General features: G+C 41.8%; 1 protein-coding gene across 1 annotated transcript in view; it reads left to right on the top strand.

Moving 5' to 3' along the window:
* The window catches only part of LOC119816738 (amyloid beta precursor protein binding family B member 1 interacting protein), a 93,957-nt gene that overhangs the window by 27,813 nt on the left and 47,150 nt on the right, over positions 1-18,994 (top strand). Inside the window, exons 2-4 of the mRNA XM_038333655.1 lie at positions 12,563-12,634; positions 14,394-14,481; positions 17,150-17,436. Coding sequence (XP_038189583.1) covers positions 12,563-12,634; positions 14,394-14,481; positions 17,150-17,436 — 447 coding nt within the window. The remainder of the gene's footprint in view (positions 1-12,562; positions 12,635-14,393; positions 14,482-17,149; positions 17,437-18,994) is intronic.

Below are 18,994 nucleotides of genomic sequence, written 5' to 3'. Positions count from 1 at the left end.
TCTTTTTACATCCTCTGCCTGCCTCTACTTCTACTGCCCCTTGCCCTTCTCCAACTGTCCCTTGTCCTTTCTGCTTTTGCTTAATTTGGTTCTTTTCCTTCTAAAAATTTTATTTTGAAACATTTTAAACTTCCAACAAAGAGGAATAATGAAGTAAACTCCCACAATCCTTCACCTAGCGTCATTCCTTGTTTGCACTCCTCTATTAAACGTTCATCTGTGAAGAAGGAAGGCATGCTCTTCCACGATACAGTTGTCACACGGTGGTGGCTACATACAAACACCATAGTACAATAATCACACTCAGGAAATTTAAATTCATCTTTTTCTGATACATAATCTATACTCATTTTTCTCATTATCTTAAAAATACCTTTCTTTTAATTTGAAGAGTTGAAATGTTCTTTCCCAACACTCAGGAGGCTGAAGCAAGAGGATTGTGTGTTCAAAACCAACCCAGACTACATAATGAAATTATGTCTAAAAAGAAATTAAAAGTCCACAACCACTGTTTTGTTTTTGCAGAGTGCCATCAAACTGGTCTTACCTGACTGATTGCTCTGATTGGATATAGAGCAGGATTGCTACTTCCAAGGCAGTTCTAAAGAGATGTTGTGTCCTCAAACTATCAATTGTCAGGGAACACACATCACATTGCCCCATCACTGGTGACCCTAAGTTGAACATCTGGTTAAAGAGGCCTCCATTAGATGGTTTTCATTTTAAAATGTCCGTTTTGTAGGTATTAAGTAATATGTGCCACATAGTTTGATTTCCGAATCTGCTGACCTTTGAAGAGTCTCATCCAACCTTTTCCCTTTCACCTCTCCCAGAGTGAGACAGTAATCCGAGTAAATGTCACATTGCATCATTTACCCAGTGATGTAAACAGCCTTTATTACTACCACCAGCCACCAAGGTAGCCGTGGCATCATTTTCTGTTTTCAAATCCATCTTCCCAAGAGCCAGGAAATGGTAGCACAGGTCTGTAATCCCAGGACCCAAAAGGCAGAAGCAAAAGGATCATTAGTTCAAAGACAGCCTGGCCTGCACAGTAGCCCAGCACAAACAGCAACACAATCAAACTCATCTTCTTCTCTTTTTCCACTTCTGTCTTCTCCTTTAACTTGCTAACTTCTCTAACATGTATTTGCAAAGTCCTTCCATGACACCAAGATGGTCAGTGTGCGTCACCATAGGGACACAGTGACAAGGAAAGCAGCCTGGGCTCCTCAGGGAGCTCACTCATTTAACAACTATTCACTTGGTGTGTATCATAATCTGCATTGTTCTATACTGGAGCTATAACAGTACTATAGCAAAAACAGTCAACTCTACTTGGACTTGCATTCTAGGTGATGAGGGGACACAGACTGTAAAGAGGGAGGGAAGGGTGGTAGGGAAGAGACGATCTGAGCTAGGTCTGGGGAGGTCTCTGTGCAGTGAGATGATTATTTTAGGTGAGCTGGGAACAGATGTTCCAGACACTCAGCAAAGCACACGTACAGCTCAGGCTTATGGTGCTCCAGAGCAGCTGGGCGGCCCAATAAGCAGAGCGTTAGAGATAAAAATCAGTGAGGTGGAGCAGCAGGGTAGTGCTGACAAGCCTGCTGTGTCTCTGGAAGAGAGAGCAGAGCACCCTCACCCTGACTTGGGTGCTGACAGTGGTTACCACACCAGGAGTCGGCAGGAGCCCCTGGGGCTGGGCTGGGTGGGGGTGGGGAGGGAGGCCAGGGAGGGTGAGAAGCCTGAGGAAGAGGCTGGAAGGGGAGGCTGTTGAGTTAGCAGGAATAGAGTCCAGTTGCCTGGAATGTGAATCCGTACAGTGTTGGACGCTGTCTTCTGAAAAACATGTGGGAAATGAAGAGCCAAAGTTACCAGAGCCTGTAGTTGTGCTTCAGTGATATTCAGTATATGCAGAGTCCTGGTCCCATCCCCAGTACATGTGCGTATGCACACACACCACACACACACACACACACACACACACACACACACATGCATGCATGCACACACACATATATTTCAAGCAAGAAGGATATCATAACAAATAATCAATGTTTTACATGAAAAACATTGTAACTATCAAATAACTTAATTTTTGATGACTAACCAGCTCCTTGATTATGATTACTAACAGCTTCTAGCTGTTTCCTACTCTCTTAGCTGCTACTCTCTTCCTAGGAGAATGGGTATGGAATACCATCTTCAGTAAAGGTTACAGAGATGATTTACTTGTTCCCTCTAATGTAGTTGATCAAAATTCTTTTGTTTTGGGTTTCTTTGTTGTTGGCTTGGTTTTTGGTTTTTTCGTTTCGTTGGTTTTTTGTTTGTTTTAATATGGTTTGGGTTTTTTGTTTTTGTGTTTTGTTTTGAGATAAGATCTTATTTCATAGTGCAGCCTCAGCTCAAACTCTCTGTGTTCCTCAGGCTGGCTTCAAACTCAGAGTAATCCACCTGCCTCAGACTTCCAAGTCTTAGGATTAATAGCAAATGTCACAGGTCCAGTGCCAAATTGGTTTTAATGATTGATAGCTCAGAAGGTTGCTTAAGCCCCACATGGCTCCACAGTGAGGCCCCATTTGTAACTTCCTGTGTGGTTTCTGATTCTGGCAGCACTTCTTAACAAAGAGCAAGACTTGAGAGAACCACAACCTTTTCTCTCACTACATATGGAAGAGTACACTCCACTCCCAGGGCCTACGGCAGCTGACCAGCTGGGCTGGAACCACACAGCCATCTGTCCCTAGACCATTCAACTGTGGGAACAAAATGACACAGTTATGAAGCCTGGAACAAGATGAGTTCACATAGCATTGCCCCCAGCTCTGCCCCTTGGCATGGATGATGGGGTTAAAAGCCCACGGGGTTCACCACAGGGAAGCCCCTGCTGAAGTCCCTGTGAAGTGGAACTAGGAAAAGTAACCAGCCACCCTCCCACTTCTCCCCCACCCTCCCATACCACTCCAAGCGCAAGGACCACTACCAGGCTGATCTCCCAGCAAGAGAGCAATGATCCATGTTGTTCTTCACAGCTTCAGAAAAAGGCATATGTTTCTTTGAAAAATAATTTTTTTACTCCATGATGGGTTGAGTCTATGGATCTGGAACCCTCAGGTATGGAGGGGTGACCCAAAGTACTAAGTCCTGTATAAGATGCTTAGAATTAACCATCAGATGTAGCCACATGAGGGTCACTGGTAATCTTGACCCAAACAGTACGGTGCCATGACAGGAACACAAGTTGAACTGGAGTACAGTCCAAAGAAATAGACGGCATGCGCCAATGAGTGCTCTTGACTGTTCACGGGAGTCTTTGTTGTTGAAAAGTAATATGCTCACTTTATCTACAAAGTCAGTTAATAAATATTTGCTAGTTTTGTTCCTCAAAAACTTCTAAATTATGCTATCAATTTTGTTTTATGTCACAATAGATTCTAAGTCAAAACAGTTCCCATTCCTTACATAGACATTCAAGAAGAAATAAAGAGAACTTAAAAAACATCCCACGATTTAGAAAGCTCTTCTCACACCCTGTATGTCAACTGAAATGAGCCTACAACTTGTCTCCCGGAGATCCAGAAAAGCCTTCAAATGGGAGGATTGGAGAGTGTGCTGCTCCTGCTAGCTGGCCTGGTTTCCCATGCTACATGCAGCTTCCCTCCTGAGCTGTGTTCAAGTACTTGGCATCTGACTGAGTCATCTTTCTCCTTACCACTGGGGAGCTTGACTTGGCTGAGTGCCCAACTCTGTTTGTCCCCTCCCCTCCCCTTGAATTCACACAAAGGCAAAGCAACTTGGAAATAAGTACATTTGAGCGTCGTCCTCCTGGACTTGATGGTTCACACCTGTAGTACCAGCTCTGGGATAATGAAAGCAGAAGGATTTTGAGGTCAGCCTGAGTTACACAACCAGATCAGGTCAAAATAAACAAATTATATATGTGTCCATATATATATATATATATATATATATATATATATATATATATATTATATCTTTTTACAACTTTAGTAGCTCATCTTACTGCTCAGTGTGTGTGTGTGTGTGTGTGTGTGTGTGTGTGTGTGTGTGTGTGTGTGTGCAGGAGTGTGCAGACGCACACACATATCAACTTCTAGGGTTTTAGGAGCGGCAGCTGCATGTTTATGTCATAGAAAAGCATTCTAGGACAGCTGTCCTTTACAAATGCTCTGCCATCTCACTGTCCCATGCCATCACTGTGAGAGAGGCCACTGCACATGACCACACACGGAAGTACTAATGCAGGATCCATATTAGCTGCCCCTGTGACAAGTGTGGTTAGTCTCATGACCACAGTGACTGTCCAGCAATCTCGGTAGCTTCCTAAGGTTTTCACTATCCCCAGCGTGCTGTGCAAAGCAGGTCCAATCCCCCCTACATTCCTTTGTCTTGGTTCTCTGTCAAGTTAAATTAGTTCGCCTCCTCTGTTACATTAAAGATATCTCTGTTTCCTGTTTCATGCTACCTTGGCTTCCTTCCTCCTCCCCAAACATTGCAGCAACCTTAAACCACGTGCTGTGCTATTCCGTGAACCACTTCCTCTTCAGGAGCAGCTCTCATTGCATTTAAAAAAAAAACTGAAGAAATTAGGTCAAATTCAACGGTGTAAGTTGTTTTCCAAGCACACTATCAAGTCACAACCTCATAGCTTCTGCCAGCACGTATGCTTGGCTGAATTCTGCACTTGGTATTCCACATCAAGCATGTCACTGACCAAGTATGACTCCAACCAAGTGTGACACCAGCTGTGAGCTTTTCTCTTTTCTTTTTTTTTTCTTTGAAAATAGGTTTCACTATGTAGTTGAGACTGACTAGAACTTGCTATGTAGCCCAGGCTGCCCTCAAACTATTAAACCACGTGCCCCCATCTCCCAAGTGTTGGGATTACAGGCCTGTGGTGCCACACTCAATTTCACAGAACTAGTTTTTAAAAACGCTTCTTCTTTGTAACCTGTCCTTGTAATATGTTCTTATTATGTTCCTTGAAAAACTATTGCCAGCTGGCTAGTTTTAAAAATAATAAAAACAGGAAAGAAAAGTGTTGCTAAGAGAGCCTCAGAATTTTAAATTTTGTTTCTTGTTAGCTCTTTCATCTCTGACAAACTAATTATAGACTTAAAATAGTGTTCACCTGTAATGTCTAACAATTTGATTATTTTCTTTGACCATCTTCAACATGAAAAGATGGCATGCAAATAACTTCTAAATATTTAATCCTTGGCATAAACTGAGGCTAATTCCAGTTACAGAAACTCAGGAAGTCTTACAGGGACTAAGCTTCTAACTGTATAGTATGTATTTGTTGATTGGCACACTGCAGTCTTTTTTAAACACTTGGGACCTCAGTTTTGTCCTTTGTAAGGTTCTGCCTAGGACACAGGGGCAGCTTTATTTCGTGGCACTGTGGAAGAAGGTGCCAGAAGAAAGTCCAGGCAGCGAAGGAGAGTGGCTAATTGTTATCAGCTATAATTTTTATCCTTGTCAGACAGGTGGGACTGGGGATTTTTTTTCTCACCCTCCTGCAGCCATGCAAAAGCACCAACAGTGGGGTTTCCTCCTAGGCAGATGAATTGCAACTGCTCAGAAGAAACATTGAAGCCCAATTCTAACGTGCCAGAGCTGTCGCTCCTGACTGCAGGGTCCTCTGTATGCATCCTGCCTGGATCCTTTGAAACAGTCAGCATTCCAGTCCAAGTTAAGACACCACCAAGTTAACACACAGAGGAAAAGATGCACTTTGCACCCCCTTAAGTTAGCTTGGAGCACCCACAGATTCCTACAAGCAATCTGATACCAGATAGCAGGCTTTTGGCAGGTAGACTCCTTTACAAATATGTAAACAACACATTCGCTATGTTCATTGGTGCTTGCTACTACTAAGTATATCATTTCTTTCCTTTTCTTTCTTTCTTTTTTTTTGGGGGGGTGACAGGTTCAAGACTGAGTTTCTCTGTGTAGCTTTGAAGCCTGTCCTGTAACTTGCTCTGTAGACCAGGCTGGCCTCGAACTAACAGAGATCCACCTGTCTCTGCCTCTCTCGAGTGCTGGGATAAAAGGTGTGTGCCACCACTGCCCAGCCAAATATATCTCTTTATAAAGTCAAAATCTGGTGGTCACTGAGGCTAAAATTGACTGTATGCGGAGGACAACAGAAAGCAAATGTCTAACTGACACCAGTAAATATTTGACATGAAAGTTGAATTTCAAATAACTAGAATTTTATGAAGGAAGCATAAACAGGGAATGTGTGTATGAAGACACAAGAGTGGTACAAAGTCTATTTGTAGGGCCCCAAATAGCAGAAACTGAGCCTTGGGGTGTGTGGGGGAGAAATTCCTGAGAGATCCTGAAGACTCACTGGGCACCTGATGTGGATATCCACTCCGTTATGGCCAGTCATGGAAGGTGTTTAAGCAGGAAAGTGATATGTTCACGACTGGGTTTAAAATCAGTGTCTATGGTGTCGGTGAGAAAAGGGAGTCAAGGTGACCAGAAGGTCGAGGAGTAGAGAGATGAGCCTTTCCATTATGGCCAGGCAGGAGGAGTGAAGGAAAGGAGAAGCCTCCCAAAGGAAAATCCAGGACATTTTCTGACTCACTGGGTGGGAAAACAGAAGAGGAAAGGACCAAACCAACTTCTAAATCTAGACCATTGAGTGACAAACGGTCCCTCATCAAACCTGGGGTGTTGCAGAGGAGGGGGTGCAGAAGAAACATTAAGTGGGAGCAATTTTCATGGAAGTACCTGAGGAACTTTGAGTTGGCTTTTATTAACAAGTAGGATTATGGCTGCCCTGACTGATGCGAAATCATGACTGGATCTGCTAAGTAAAAGACAATGAAGACTGCATTCAAACTGAACTAAACACACGAGGTGAATGTAAGCATATGTCCTGTTAAACATATATAACACAACACTTAGGTTTTCAAATATACATTATTGAAGTTTTGTTACATGAAAAAAGAAGTTTGGGGTGAAAACTGGTAGCTTGAATTTGAACCCTACCTACCTAGGAAATATTTGCATTAGGAAAATAGTGCTGTCACTAAGAAATGGAGGGTTTTAATCTGGATATGCTTCTCCTCCCGCACGCCCATCTTTCTCCAGGAAATAAAAATAGTATATTAACTCTGATAAGTACTGCTCCAATTTTTTCACCAACAATGTGATATTCTTCCCAAGACACAAAAAGAACCCAGAAATTACATACTCATGAGAAGATTTTTAGCTCCACCCAGTCATGGTGTGAGCATGACTTGTGTTGCAATGCTGTGCCTCATTGCAACCGCTTTTCCATGCCAGTTGCTGGCTGCTAACCCCAATAACACATTCAGCCTCATGGATGGGCGTTTTCTCTTTTGGCCTTTGGAAAGTACCACACATCCACAGTCTTATTCTCTCATACTTGTGTGTGTGTGTGTAATACATGAATTATCTGTGGCTCTGATCCATCTCTTCCAGAAATAAGGCTTTCTTGAAGGAAAGGGTAACATGCAAGATGATTGCATTTACAGATTAACAAAATTTATGCAAAAAACCTCTTAAAGATACAAATGATGTACCACACCTAAAACCATAGCTCTTAGTTCAGTGAGGCAGGAGGATCCCACATTCAAGGCCAGACAGACAACATAGTAATACTCTTGCATCAGATGTCTGATTTACCAAAAGGTCTTAAGTGTAACTCATTAGACATTATACTGTGAATGTGTATTTCCAGCAGAATTTTGGTGATGATGTCTTCTGACAAATAGAGACAGTGGTGGGGGCAGGCAGGAGCAAAGAAAGTGCAGGAGCAGGGGATGTCTTAGACAGATGAATGTTAGGAGCATTTCTGGGGATCCCAGGGATGTTGGTCTGAGCTGTTTCCATCTTTGGTAACTCTCTGTCTCATTCTTTACCCACTGTGTATCAGTAGCGTGTGTTGACCAAGAAACCGAAGTCTCAGGATTTGGTGGGTTTTACTGACTCACAGATGCCACGTTTCTCCATTTTAGTGTGTTTTACAGTCACTGGTCTAAGAGACTACATGGTGGCAGGTCCTTACTACCCATATCACCTTTGCTTCACATGAGTTCATGGTAACATAGATTGTAGCTTATAATGTCAGCCAATAAGTATTTTTCCACTTTGAATAGCTTGTTTTGCTCATTAGAACACTATTTTCCTGTTAATAATAATCATTTGTGAAGGATTCCTTTGTTTTTCACAAGCTATATCACATAAGAGTCTAATAAAATGAATTTACATGAGCAATTGTATAAACATTTATTCTGCTAATTTCTCCTCATCAAAGTAATGCATGAAATATCCATTCTAAGATTTTGAATAGCATAACTATTTTCACAGTCTATAAAAACATAAATATTTTATTCACTTACTTATTTTCCCCCATTTTGTAGGAAATTTGAAAAGGGAAGAGTATTAGTTATAACAAAATATCAGAGTCTGGGTACTTCACAAAGAAATGCCATGTGTTAGCTGACAGTTGTGGGCATTCAGGATCATGGGCCTGACATCTGCCTGGCTCTGTTAAAGTTCTAACAGTACGTGGCATCACAGTGTGGGGAACACGTGCAGAATACATCAGACAGTAAGACAAGAAGGCAGAGAAGTTGCCAGTGTGGCTGATATTGCTTTGTAACAACCCACTCTCAGATAAACTAAGGTACTGTGAGAGACGGTAGTAAGGCCTCCCAAGGGCAGCTCCTCATCACTTCGGCGTTTTCCAAGCTTCACCTGGGAATGTTCTGTCCCTTTGGCAACTCTACAGAAGAAAACAAGCCACATCTAGACCAGCACAGGAAATTGTGATTTGGACATACTTTTAGGGGAAAATAAAACTCTGTGTGAATGAACCCTCACATAGAATCCTGTCTTTAATCAGAATTGGGGTCCACCCATAGACCTCTTCCCTACTATATGCATAAAATAGCAAAAACATTTCCCACCATCCTTCACTAACACAGTCCTTCTTAACTGTTAGACCTACACATGTAGACAAGGTCCACAAGTCTGCCTTGCCTGTCAATTCTGTATCCGATGCTTGTCTGCCTACTTTCAAGGGTGTGGTTCTGAGTTTCCAATGAATGCTTCTTTCGATACAGCATGTATCTGTCTGTCCCTGATGTGTGAACTCCAGATTCTTTGGGGTAGGAATGTCTGTTTCTATTGTGCTTGCCCCATAGTGTCTAGGTTTGTTTTTGTTTTAACAAAATCCTTTTTCCTGGCCCATGCTGGCCAATCCAGCTTCATGACTCCTCTGTATCCACATGGCGTATCCTCATGTAACCAAAAAGGGCTACCTAGACACTTAACATATCTCAGACAAGTCACAAGTCACTTATCTACCCCATGATGGAAAAGATGCCAAGCTTAGAACGCGAAATGATTGTTGCACATGGTCAGTACCTGTATTTAGGGAGTTTTCTGTATCATGAAAGAAGGAAAATATTACTTTTTCCTCTTCAAACTGAGGAAGGGGCTACACTGTGACTGCTGACTTTCTTCTTGATGGCTGTCTGCTGCACAAAGAAACTTCCCTGATGTGGTCTGACATCTGTACTATTTTTGTATGGGCCTAAAGATATGAATATAGAGAACAGTTTGATGCTATTCCAGTTAGCAGAATCATAGAAGTAGGGTCTTTCCTGAGGTCAAGGAGCTCCCAAACCATGGGTTCTTGGCCAGATTTACAGTTCCAGGCATATGTTTCCTCCTGTGACTTGGGTCTTTGGTCCAAGCAGAAAGTGGTTGGTTGCTCCCATAACATTCACGCCACTATTGCATCTATGGCTTATCTCACTACTACAGTCAAGATCAAACCAATTGGTATTCTAGCATAGAGGAAAGTAGGGGCTTATGAGCCCCTGTCTCCTGCTGAAAAGCTATTGGTAGCTGATAGTTTCTGGGAGAGGGAGACTCAGTTTTCTTTAAGGGATAGCTCCTGACAGGTTGATCACTCTCCAGTGGGTGACTCCTGACTCATGAGTACATGGGGCAATACAAATTAGACTTGGTGAGTTATTTTTTTCAAAAGGAAAGAAAGCACAAACTTAGGAGAGAGAACTGGGGGCACTTAATTGGGAACCCTCAATTATGACTGTTTACAGTTTTGGAGGGTGGGCCTATGGCCATCGTGGCAGGGAATGGCAGCCAATGGGCATAGCACTGGAGCAGTAGCTAAGAGCTTACATTCTGAGACAACAACCGCAAGGGAGAAAGAGAGAGACAGAGAGACAGAGAGACAGAGACAGAGAGAGAGACAGAGAGAGACAGCGAGAGAAACAGAGACAGAGAGAGACAGAGAGAGAGAACATACTAACTAGGGTAGAAGAGTAGGTTTGCTATTAACCCTCCCAAACAGTTCTACCAACTGGGGACCAAACACTCAAACATGAACCTGTGGACCTATGGGGGCCATTCTTATTAAAAGCACCACACAACTGCTTTCTGGTTGGATTTGATGTTGGCTCCATGGAAGGGAATTTATGTCTGCTACCAGAAACCTGAGCAAAACCTCATGGCTGGGTACATGATTGGTCCTTATGTGATTGTTTTTCCAAATGGACAGAATATGCCCATCAAATTGTCTTCAAAACACCATACTTATGCCCATAAATTAATGTTTCTATCAGCTTTAGTCAGATTTTTTTAATGTGATAGTCAGCGGTTACTCTGGAAACTCGAGATACCAAGAATAAATGACTGCTGAATGCCCAGCCATAAAAGAGGCATCGAGTTCACCCTCTCCAAGACTTGGGATCTAGGGGAGTAGGGAACAGAAAGAATGCAAGAGCTGGAAGGGCGTGTGGGGATCAGATGGAGCACAGCCCTCCAGGCATGTCATGGCTGATGCACTCTGGAACTCCCAGCAGCTGTGATTAACTGCACTCGGTCTGCACAAAACTGTGCCTACCTTGTAATAGAAGCAGGAGGGGCTCACGGACCCATTTTTCCATGGGGACTTAAACACAGTTAGTGGTTGATGGGAAGGGAAATTTTCTTCAGGGTGTAGCTATGTCCCTACAAACAATTATGAAAACAAATATACAAACATTATGAAAGCCGAATTGTAAGTACATAGTAAACATTGTGTGTTTACATGACATCATTTCTCTGTATATATGAGTTGTGTCCATAAGAAAACAGAAGCACGTATGTATCTATGTTCAAGTACATTTGCTGGCTGAAATAAAGCCATCCTTCAATGCCTGCAGGGGTTCGTTCCAGGAGTCTCTGTGGATTCCCAAATCCCAGGATACTCACTTCCTGTACATTTTACACAGCACACACATCCTCCTGTGTTCTTAATTATCTAGGCCACTTACAATGCCACTGAACCACAGTCAGCGGTGGAGGGAAGTTCTGAGCGACACACGGTTAGACTCATAGAAAAGACCTGCACAAACCGAGATGGCTGCACCACCACCAAGCAGTGTATCAGGACCATCGTGGCTAATATCACTGGCGAAATCATCATGGGCTGTTGAATACTGTATGACTATAGTTGTTATAAGGGAATAACCAAGAAAAAGTGTTAACATGTTCAGTGAAGAATTTTTTTCAAATGTTTCTGCCTAGAGGGAGCAAGAATGGATTGGCAGGTCCGACTATAACGCACACTGATCCTTACGCTCACCAAACTATTGTTGCTGCGAGTGACATTAGTCTTATAGTGTCTTAAAGTGCTTAGAACCCTTGGAAATGCTCAGGTGAATCTTTCATTTTACATTCAACGCATCTCACTCCCTTTGCCACATGACACCGTGCCACGCAGTCCTCGAAGGATGGGTATATTATCTCTTCATCTCCCAATCCAGCCTTGCCAAATGAATATGCCCAAAGCTGCTATTATTTCACAGATATTTTTATGAAGGAGGGGACCACTCAGTAAATACAATTAATCACAGACATTTTAAAATGCAGTCACATTTTAATGTGTTTTTAAATGGAGATTAAATTCTACATTCCTCTGGCATGATGGCACAGCATCTTAGTAGCTATCTATTGACCAAATATGTGACAAAAAAAATAGTTCAAAGAAAGGGAAAATATTATTTTGACTCACAATTTCAGAAACTTTAGTCCAATTTCTTCACTCTGTACAAAAGTGTTATCTTTACTATAAATCAATCAAGGGATTAATCCATTCATCTCTGGAAACATCTTCACAATCTCCTTGGTATATCTTAATACAAACAAGTAGGCCATCAGAGTTAACCATCAGGAGTGGCTTGAGGTTTTCTCTTTTTCTAACAAGGAATCCCATGGCAAGGTGACTCCCGGAACAAAGCTCTTTTTGTTTGGAAAAACAAGTTCAGGTTTTGCTCTGTGTCAGGTCCCTCGATTTAGCTCAACCTCAGACACCAGATTGGATAGATGATGATCAGGAGTGGAATTTCAGAGTGCGCAGAGCCTTCTTCTCCACCTAGTTCTTTTCATAGATGCCTAATCATAGAGGAAAAAATGAAATGCAACATTTATCCCCTGGTAAGCTCTTAGAGACTGCTAATGTCTGGCTGTCTTCCTGTTTCAGATGGGTGAATCAAATGAAGACATAGACCAGATGTTCAGCACTTTGCTGGGGGAGATGGACCTCTTGACCCAGGTAAAGTCCTATTCTTAACCTGAAGAGTATTGGGGGTGGGGCAGGGGTTGCCTTCAAAAGAATGTCAGAGATTGACATCGTGTGCCCCTGGTGTATCTGCAACAGAGCTGGGAGAAAGAAATCAGTGTCCATGGTGTATCTGCAACAGTGCTGGGACAAATGGGTTTTCTTGCTTCGGCACCTTCGGTCCACATGGTTTAATACAATGTCACACATGCACAGATACATCAACGTCTGTACTTACCATGTCCATGGGAGGAATTCTCATGGTTCCTTAGCAACCACCTCTGAACAACATCCCTAGCAATTACCTTCATAGAGACTAAGTGAGAAAATGGCACCGACTAAGATGTTTTTGTGTCGTCTTTTGAGGAACTACTGTATTTCAAAGGACTGTTAAGACATTCTGAATGGACTGTAAGAACTCAGCTCCCTCTAAGAAGCATGGAAGCCTCTCAAGCCACAGGCTACATATATGAGAAAAACAGTCAGTCAGGAGTAGATGAACTCCACTGTGCATGATTAGGCATGAATAAACCTTGGCATCCCCAGTTTCCTAAAATAAGCAAAAATTAAAGTGGACTGAAATGCGATACTGTGATTGTAATACAGAAGAAAATTCAAGCTTACAGAGAAGTTGAAGCAATATAGGAAGAATCTTAATTCTCTTTCCTCCAATTCTTCGCATGAAACATGTTGTTCTACTTGTGTTCCCCACCCCCTCCCACATATCCTGGTGAACGCAGCCTTCTATGAACAACAACAACAAAAATTCGTAAATGGTTTGGGATAACACATCTGTTAAGAGCTGTAGCTCTGGCTCATTCTTTATACATTGATGAGTTCCATGAATCAAAGATCTAAGCATATGAAAGGAGAGAAAACACAGAGATAAAAGTTCTTATAATCTTAAAATGTAAGTCATGTCTAAACAAGACAGAACACATAGAAGATACAAAACATAAAAGAAATATTTTAAAATGGAAAATATTTTAATTTCTGCTTGGCAACAAGATAAATAATGATATTTTAATATCAAAAATCAACAAAAGCAAAGCCTGTGTGCAGGGAATCTGGCTCAATTGTAAAGCAATAGCTAGCACAGACAAGGCCCTGGGCAGGGGGCCTGTTTAGCAGTCCCTACTATAGGGACATTAACTTCCTTGGAGTAAACAAGTAATTAGTAAACAAATAACTAAAAGGTTTTTCAGAAGAATTTCTTTTCCAGATAACTGGACATTCCTTTCTTTGATGTCACTGTGTAACCCCTTATAACATTATGTACAGTATGTGCCTTCATGCTGACAGCAAAGTCTCTCTGTTGCTTAGAAAAATTAAGTATTTTTGCCAAGGGGTGGGTGGTGCACTCCTTTAATCCCAGCACTGGGGAGACAGACACAGCTGGATCTCTGAGTTCAAGACCAACCTGGTCTACAAAGTGAGTTCCAAAACAGCCAGGACAGCCAGGGCTGACTGCACATAGAAACCCTGACTTGAACCCCCCCTGCCATAGAAAGAAAAGAAAGACTATTTCGTTCTCGTTGTTCTCAATTCACAGTCTTTTTATTAATACTTCTTATAGTTTTTTAATTGAAAAAATTTTCTATGATAGAAAAAAATCCTTATAAAACATTTAAGTAAGATCATAATCTTTAAGAGCATATTTGGAGAGAAAAATGTATAAATCGTGAGTGTTTGGGGCTTCAGAAATGTTGGTTTTGTGAATCACGCACAGAAACTGTGGGATCTGTTTTCACAGAGTCTAGGAGTGGATACTCTTCCTCCTCCAGAGCCCAAGCCACCCCGAGAAGAGTTCAACTACAGTGTGGGCTTTAAGGATTTAAATGGTAAGCACAGAAACTTGTTTCCTTAAGCAAGTTGAAGCCATAATGATGACCAAAATCTCCATGAACTCTACCCTGGCCATGAAACTAAGGAAATGTGGACATCGTGGTAAATAGTGGACAGTGGGCAGTATTTTACTATGTCTACATTGAATTAAGAAAGTCTGTTAGATACTTTTGTCAGTAATGAAAAGGAAGATCATCTTCCACTTATGAAAGTCTCAGAATAACCTCACCTTTTGAAAAAGAAAAATTTCCTCTTATTACTAAGAAGTCAAGAAAATGTTAATAAAATGTCTCTTCAAGGATAACAATTAACTATTTAATAAGAATTGATAATATACAAATTTAAACTGATTCAAAGAATGCTTTATTCTAAATACATTATTTTATTTTGCATACCTATTTGTATATAATTTACCATTTGAAACTTTCAATCTCTCTAAGATAAAGCTTTCCTTTATATCAGGATCCTTTTTTCCATTTTTCTGCAGAGAGAACTGTTAGATCTGATGCTGTTGAAATGATAATAAATCTTGAAATCACTTCCAACTCTGTAAGAATTTGCTGAAACTCTTGGAGTCAGACATGCAGCCATTGTGCTGTAAGAGCAGCCTCACAGGAACTCTTGAAAGAGTCACTAAAGACTTCCAGTGGCTACCAAAGCCTAAGAACTAGCAAAGAAGCCCCGCCCCCAACAGAAACCAGCCTCAGGGAACCCCAAGTCCCCATTTCCGCTTCCCCTTCTCGCTTAACTTGTTCCTGTCCTCGCAGTGGCTTCTTGAAAAGACTGAGGCACCAGTGACCAGTGTCAATTATTGTACACCCTTTCCAGTGAGCTCTTCTTTGTCCTTTTTGTTTTGCTTTGTTTTATTGCTGTTCCTGTTGAGGTTTGTTTATTTGTTTGTTTTCAAAACAGGGTTTCTCTGTGTAGCTTTGGAGCCTGTCCTGTCTCTGTAGACCAGGCTGGCCTCGAACTCACGGAGATACACCTGCCTCTGCCTCCCAAGTGCTGGAATTAAAGGTGTGCAACCACCTGGCCCTAGTGCTCTCTGTTTACTTCACTCTTCTGTTCCCAAACTTCTTATACCACCCATGTCTACCATGCCATGGAGCTTCCACAGACTAGTCCACTTTTGTGGAATCATGGCAGTCACCCTTAACAGATGCTTGCACACATGGGCTCCAATGGGTCTTTCATTTGAGGATTTTCTAGCTTTATCTGTTTTGTTGACATGGTCTCACACTATGTAGCCCTGGCTGGCCTGAAACTTTCTATGTAGACCATGGTGGCCTTGAACTCTCAGAGATCTGCCTGCTTCTGCCTCTGGAAGTGCTACAAATGAACATGTTATCATCAGCTCCACCAAAATTTAAGTTTAATCAGTGTTTCTGCTGCTGAGGTTAACTCTATGTTTTCTAGACTCTTAATTCCAAGTATCAAAAAAGTACCAAAGATGACAGAGTCAAAGAAACTCATAAATATCTAAGCACAGTCATGTTAGGGTATAGCAACAAGAAGACAAAATGCTCTGACTTGTCTCCTTGAGGGACTGACTTTGGGAGAGGATAAAGCCACCAAATTTCTGGTGTGTATAATTTTAAGTTTTTTGAGAATGCATCTTTATTGCTATCAGTTAAAGTGTTGTTAAAACGGGTAAAAATATTTCACCCAAAGCCATTCAGAGAATGACAGACTTAAGAATGGAATCCATTTCTCATTCTCTATTTCTCACTGTCTAAGTCCATATTGATTAATATAATGTATCAATGGTAACACACTTAAGCTATATCAATAAATTTTGATTATTTGGCATATTAATAAGATATTAATGAGCATCAGTGCTACATGGCACTGGTGATATCTGGCGATGAACCGGCTCATAACGGTTTCTGCTTTTTGCTAAGTAGGCTCATTTTCTAAGGCTCCCACTTCCTCATTCTGGGCCATCCTGCACAGTGTCCATCCCTTCTTCACCCGGTCATCATGTGGTGGCTGCATGATCCCCAGGCAATCTGCTCAACTTGCTGAGCATGCGGGTGGCCTCTACAGTAATCTCACACTTGGACAAAGTCCTAACAAACTCTCCTCCTTCCCCATCTCCCTAAAAGCCTTGTTCATTCTTTCTTATGAACTCTCGCCCGACCCACTGTCTTCATAAAACCTTTACTATTTATATGGGCTCATTGGTTTTATCTTTAACATCTGCGAATTGTTAATCTTGCAGTTGAGAGTGTAAGGTTCCCCAGGTCAGGTGGAGGGAGGTGAAACCCAGCTGATCGCACTGCTCTCCCTTCCATTTCCACTTTTTGCCTCCTCTCCAGATCCGAAGTCCAAGGTTTTTGCACTGAAATATTCAAGAGTCCCCTCTGCAGGCCTCTGCTCTTGTGCTCTACTCTGACTTCGGAGCTGGAGTGAGGCACCCCTGCAGAGCGCAGGTGCTCCCTTTTCTTCCTGTTAGACCCTTACTCACATGAAGCGCTGAATGTAATTATTTCAGTGAGTATGTGCTACTGGATAAAAAAATGTCAATCTTTCGTATTGTATCACAACAATTATAACAATCATAAATAATGATTCCCACCTAGGTACATATTCCTCTTTAAAAAATAACTGCTTTCTGTTTTATCCAGACTTTTAAACCCCATTAATCCTATTTTTTTCTCTTAGAGTCCTTAAATGCCCTGGAGGACCAAGACTTAGATGCTCTCATGGCAGATTTGGTAGCAGATATAAGTGAAGCCGAGCAGAGGACCATCAAGGCCCAGAAAGAGTCCTCTCAGAATGAGCATCATGCGGCGTCAGGAGGCCAGGGTGCAGCCTCGCTCAGTTACGGAGCAAGCGCTGCTGCAGCTGGTGTTAGCCTCTGTGAGGATGGTTTACCACCTCCACCCCCAGAACCCATGTTAGACCTTCCACCACCCCCACCTCCACCTCCTCCCGAACCTCTCTCTAAAGTAAGTATTGTAATGAGTCTTTCTCTGTACCACCAGCTCCCAAATATTATCATTAATTATGAAAGATTGACCTTAGCTTAGGCTTGTTCTCAACTAGCTCTTATAACAAATATAACAATCCATTTATATTACCTCATCTCCGTATTGCCCATCCCACTTGCTCTACATCTGACTGGCAACTCTGCCTTTCTTCTCCCCAGAGTCCTCTCTCTGGCCAGAAGTTCCGCCTACATTTCCTGCCTAGCTATTAGCTACTCAGCTTTTTATTACACCAACCCCAGCACCACATCTTCACACAGTGTGCAAATATCCCACAAAAAAGTGTGTAGAACCCAAAATGGCAGAACCATTGCTATTTATTACTGCCCATGCCCTTGGACTTTCTTTAAAGCGATAATTACATCCATAAGTGTGTATGCCTAGACCACTGAAGTACTATGAAAAAGGACAGTGTGTTTCTTGCAAATTCAGAGTCTTCCACGAGCAATGTTGCCTTACTCTGTTTTCTATTTCTGTGACTGAATACCACAGATGGGTAATATAGAAAAATAAAAGTTTATTGAGCTCTGGAGGTTGGGGAGTGTTGTTGCATGGTTTTTGCACCTTTTAAGCTTCCAGCCGGGCCTTTCTGCTCATTACCCATTTGCCTTTTAAAGACATCTCTTTTTCCCACCTTTTAATCCTTTACAATGCAAATTTAACTTCAACTCCAGTTTGGATGAGGACATTTAAACTGCAGCAGGTGTGTATGAAGAACACGTTAGCACCAAATATAATGTTTACCATGGTTTGACTGTAAGTCATATGTCCATGTGCATATTCCTTAATAATACTCAAACTTCGGAGGACATGGTTGTTAATTTTTCATGGGTTAAGAAACTGGTGTTTATGTGTTTCATCATTCCTGTTTCTAGCCAAGATTATAGAAAATAGCAGGTTGAGTTTAAGTTGAGTTAAATTGAACTGCTGCCTCAGGCGACCCTATTCAGTAGGACAAAGACTATGTGTCCTTAGAATGTCTTCACTGGGGAGGGTACTGTAGAGACAGGTAACGAATGCTTGATACATTTCTGAATTGTGTAAAATAACTGCAAAGTTTACATTGCCCTTACTTGGCAAGTTAATTACAACATGTCTATCAAAAAAAAAAAAAAAAAAAAAAAAAAAAAAAAAGAGCAAAGAGAACACTTTCAAGATTTTTTCTTAAATGGGTCCCTTAAGAATATTTATAGTGAGAACCCAGCTCAGTGAGCTGCAGCTTCCAGACTGGGTCTGCCGGCTGATGGTGGTCGATGTGATTCATGAGATCCTAGTGACCCTCGGAATTCCGACAGTTTTAAATATGAATCAAATCTCTGTCGCACACATTGCCTCCCCATGTTTACTCTAGGAAAATCATGTTTAAACTGGTGACTAAGATAGAGCAGAGGCTTCTAGCACAGGGTTCCTCGAGGTTTCAGGAGAATCGCGAATTCCTTGAAAGTTAAAAGTCGAATACACAGGTGGAGGCTTACAGAGTTCCTCACTTTTACGTGGTCTTAAAGCACCTTGGCAGTCA

The sequence above is a fragment of the Arvicola amphibius genome, chromosome 6, assembly GCF_903992535.2.
Source record: "Arvicola amphibius chromosome 6, mArvAmp1.2, whole genome shotgun sequence".
Lineage (NCBI taxonomy): Eukaryota > Metazoa > Chordata > Mammalia > Rodentia > Cricetidae > Arvicola > Arvicola amphibius.
Note: the sequence above shows the minus strand (reverse complement) of the source record. Positions and strands in the feature narration are given on the sequence as shown.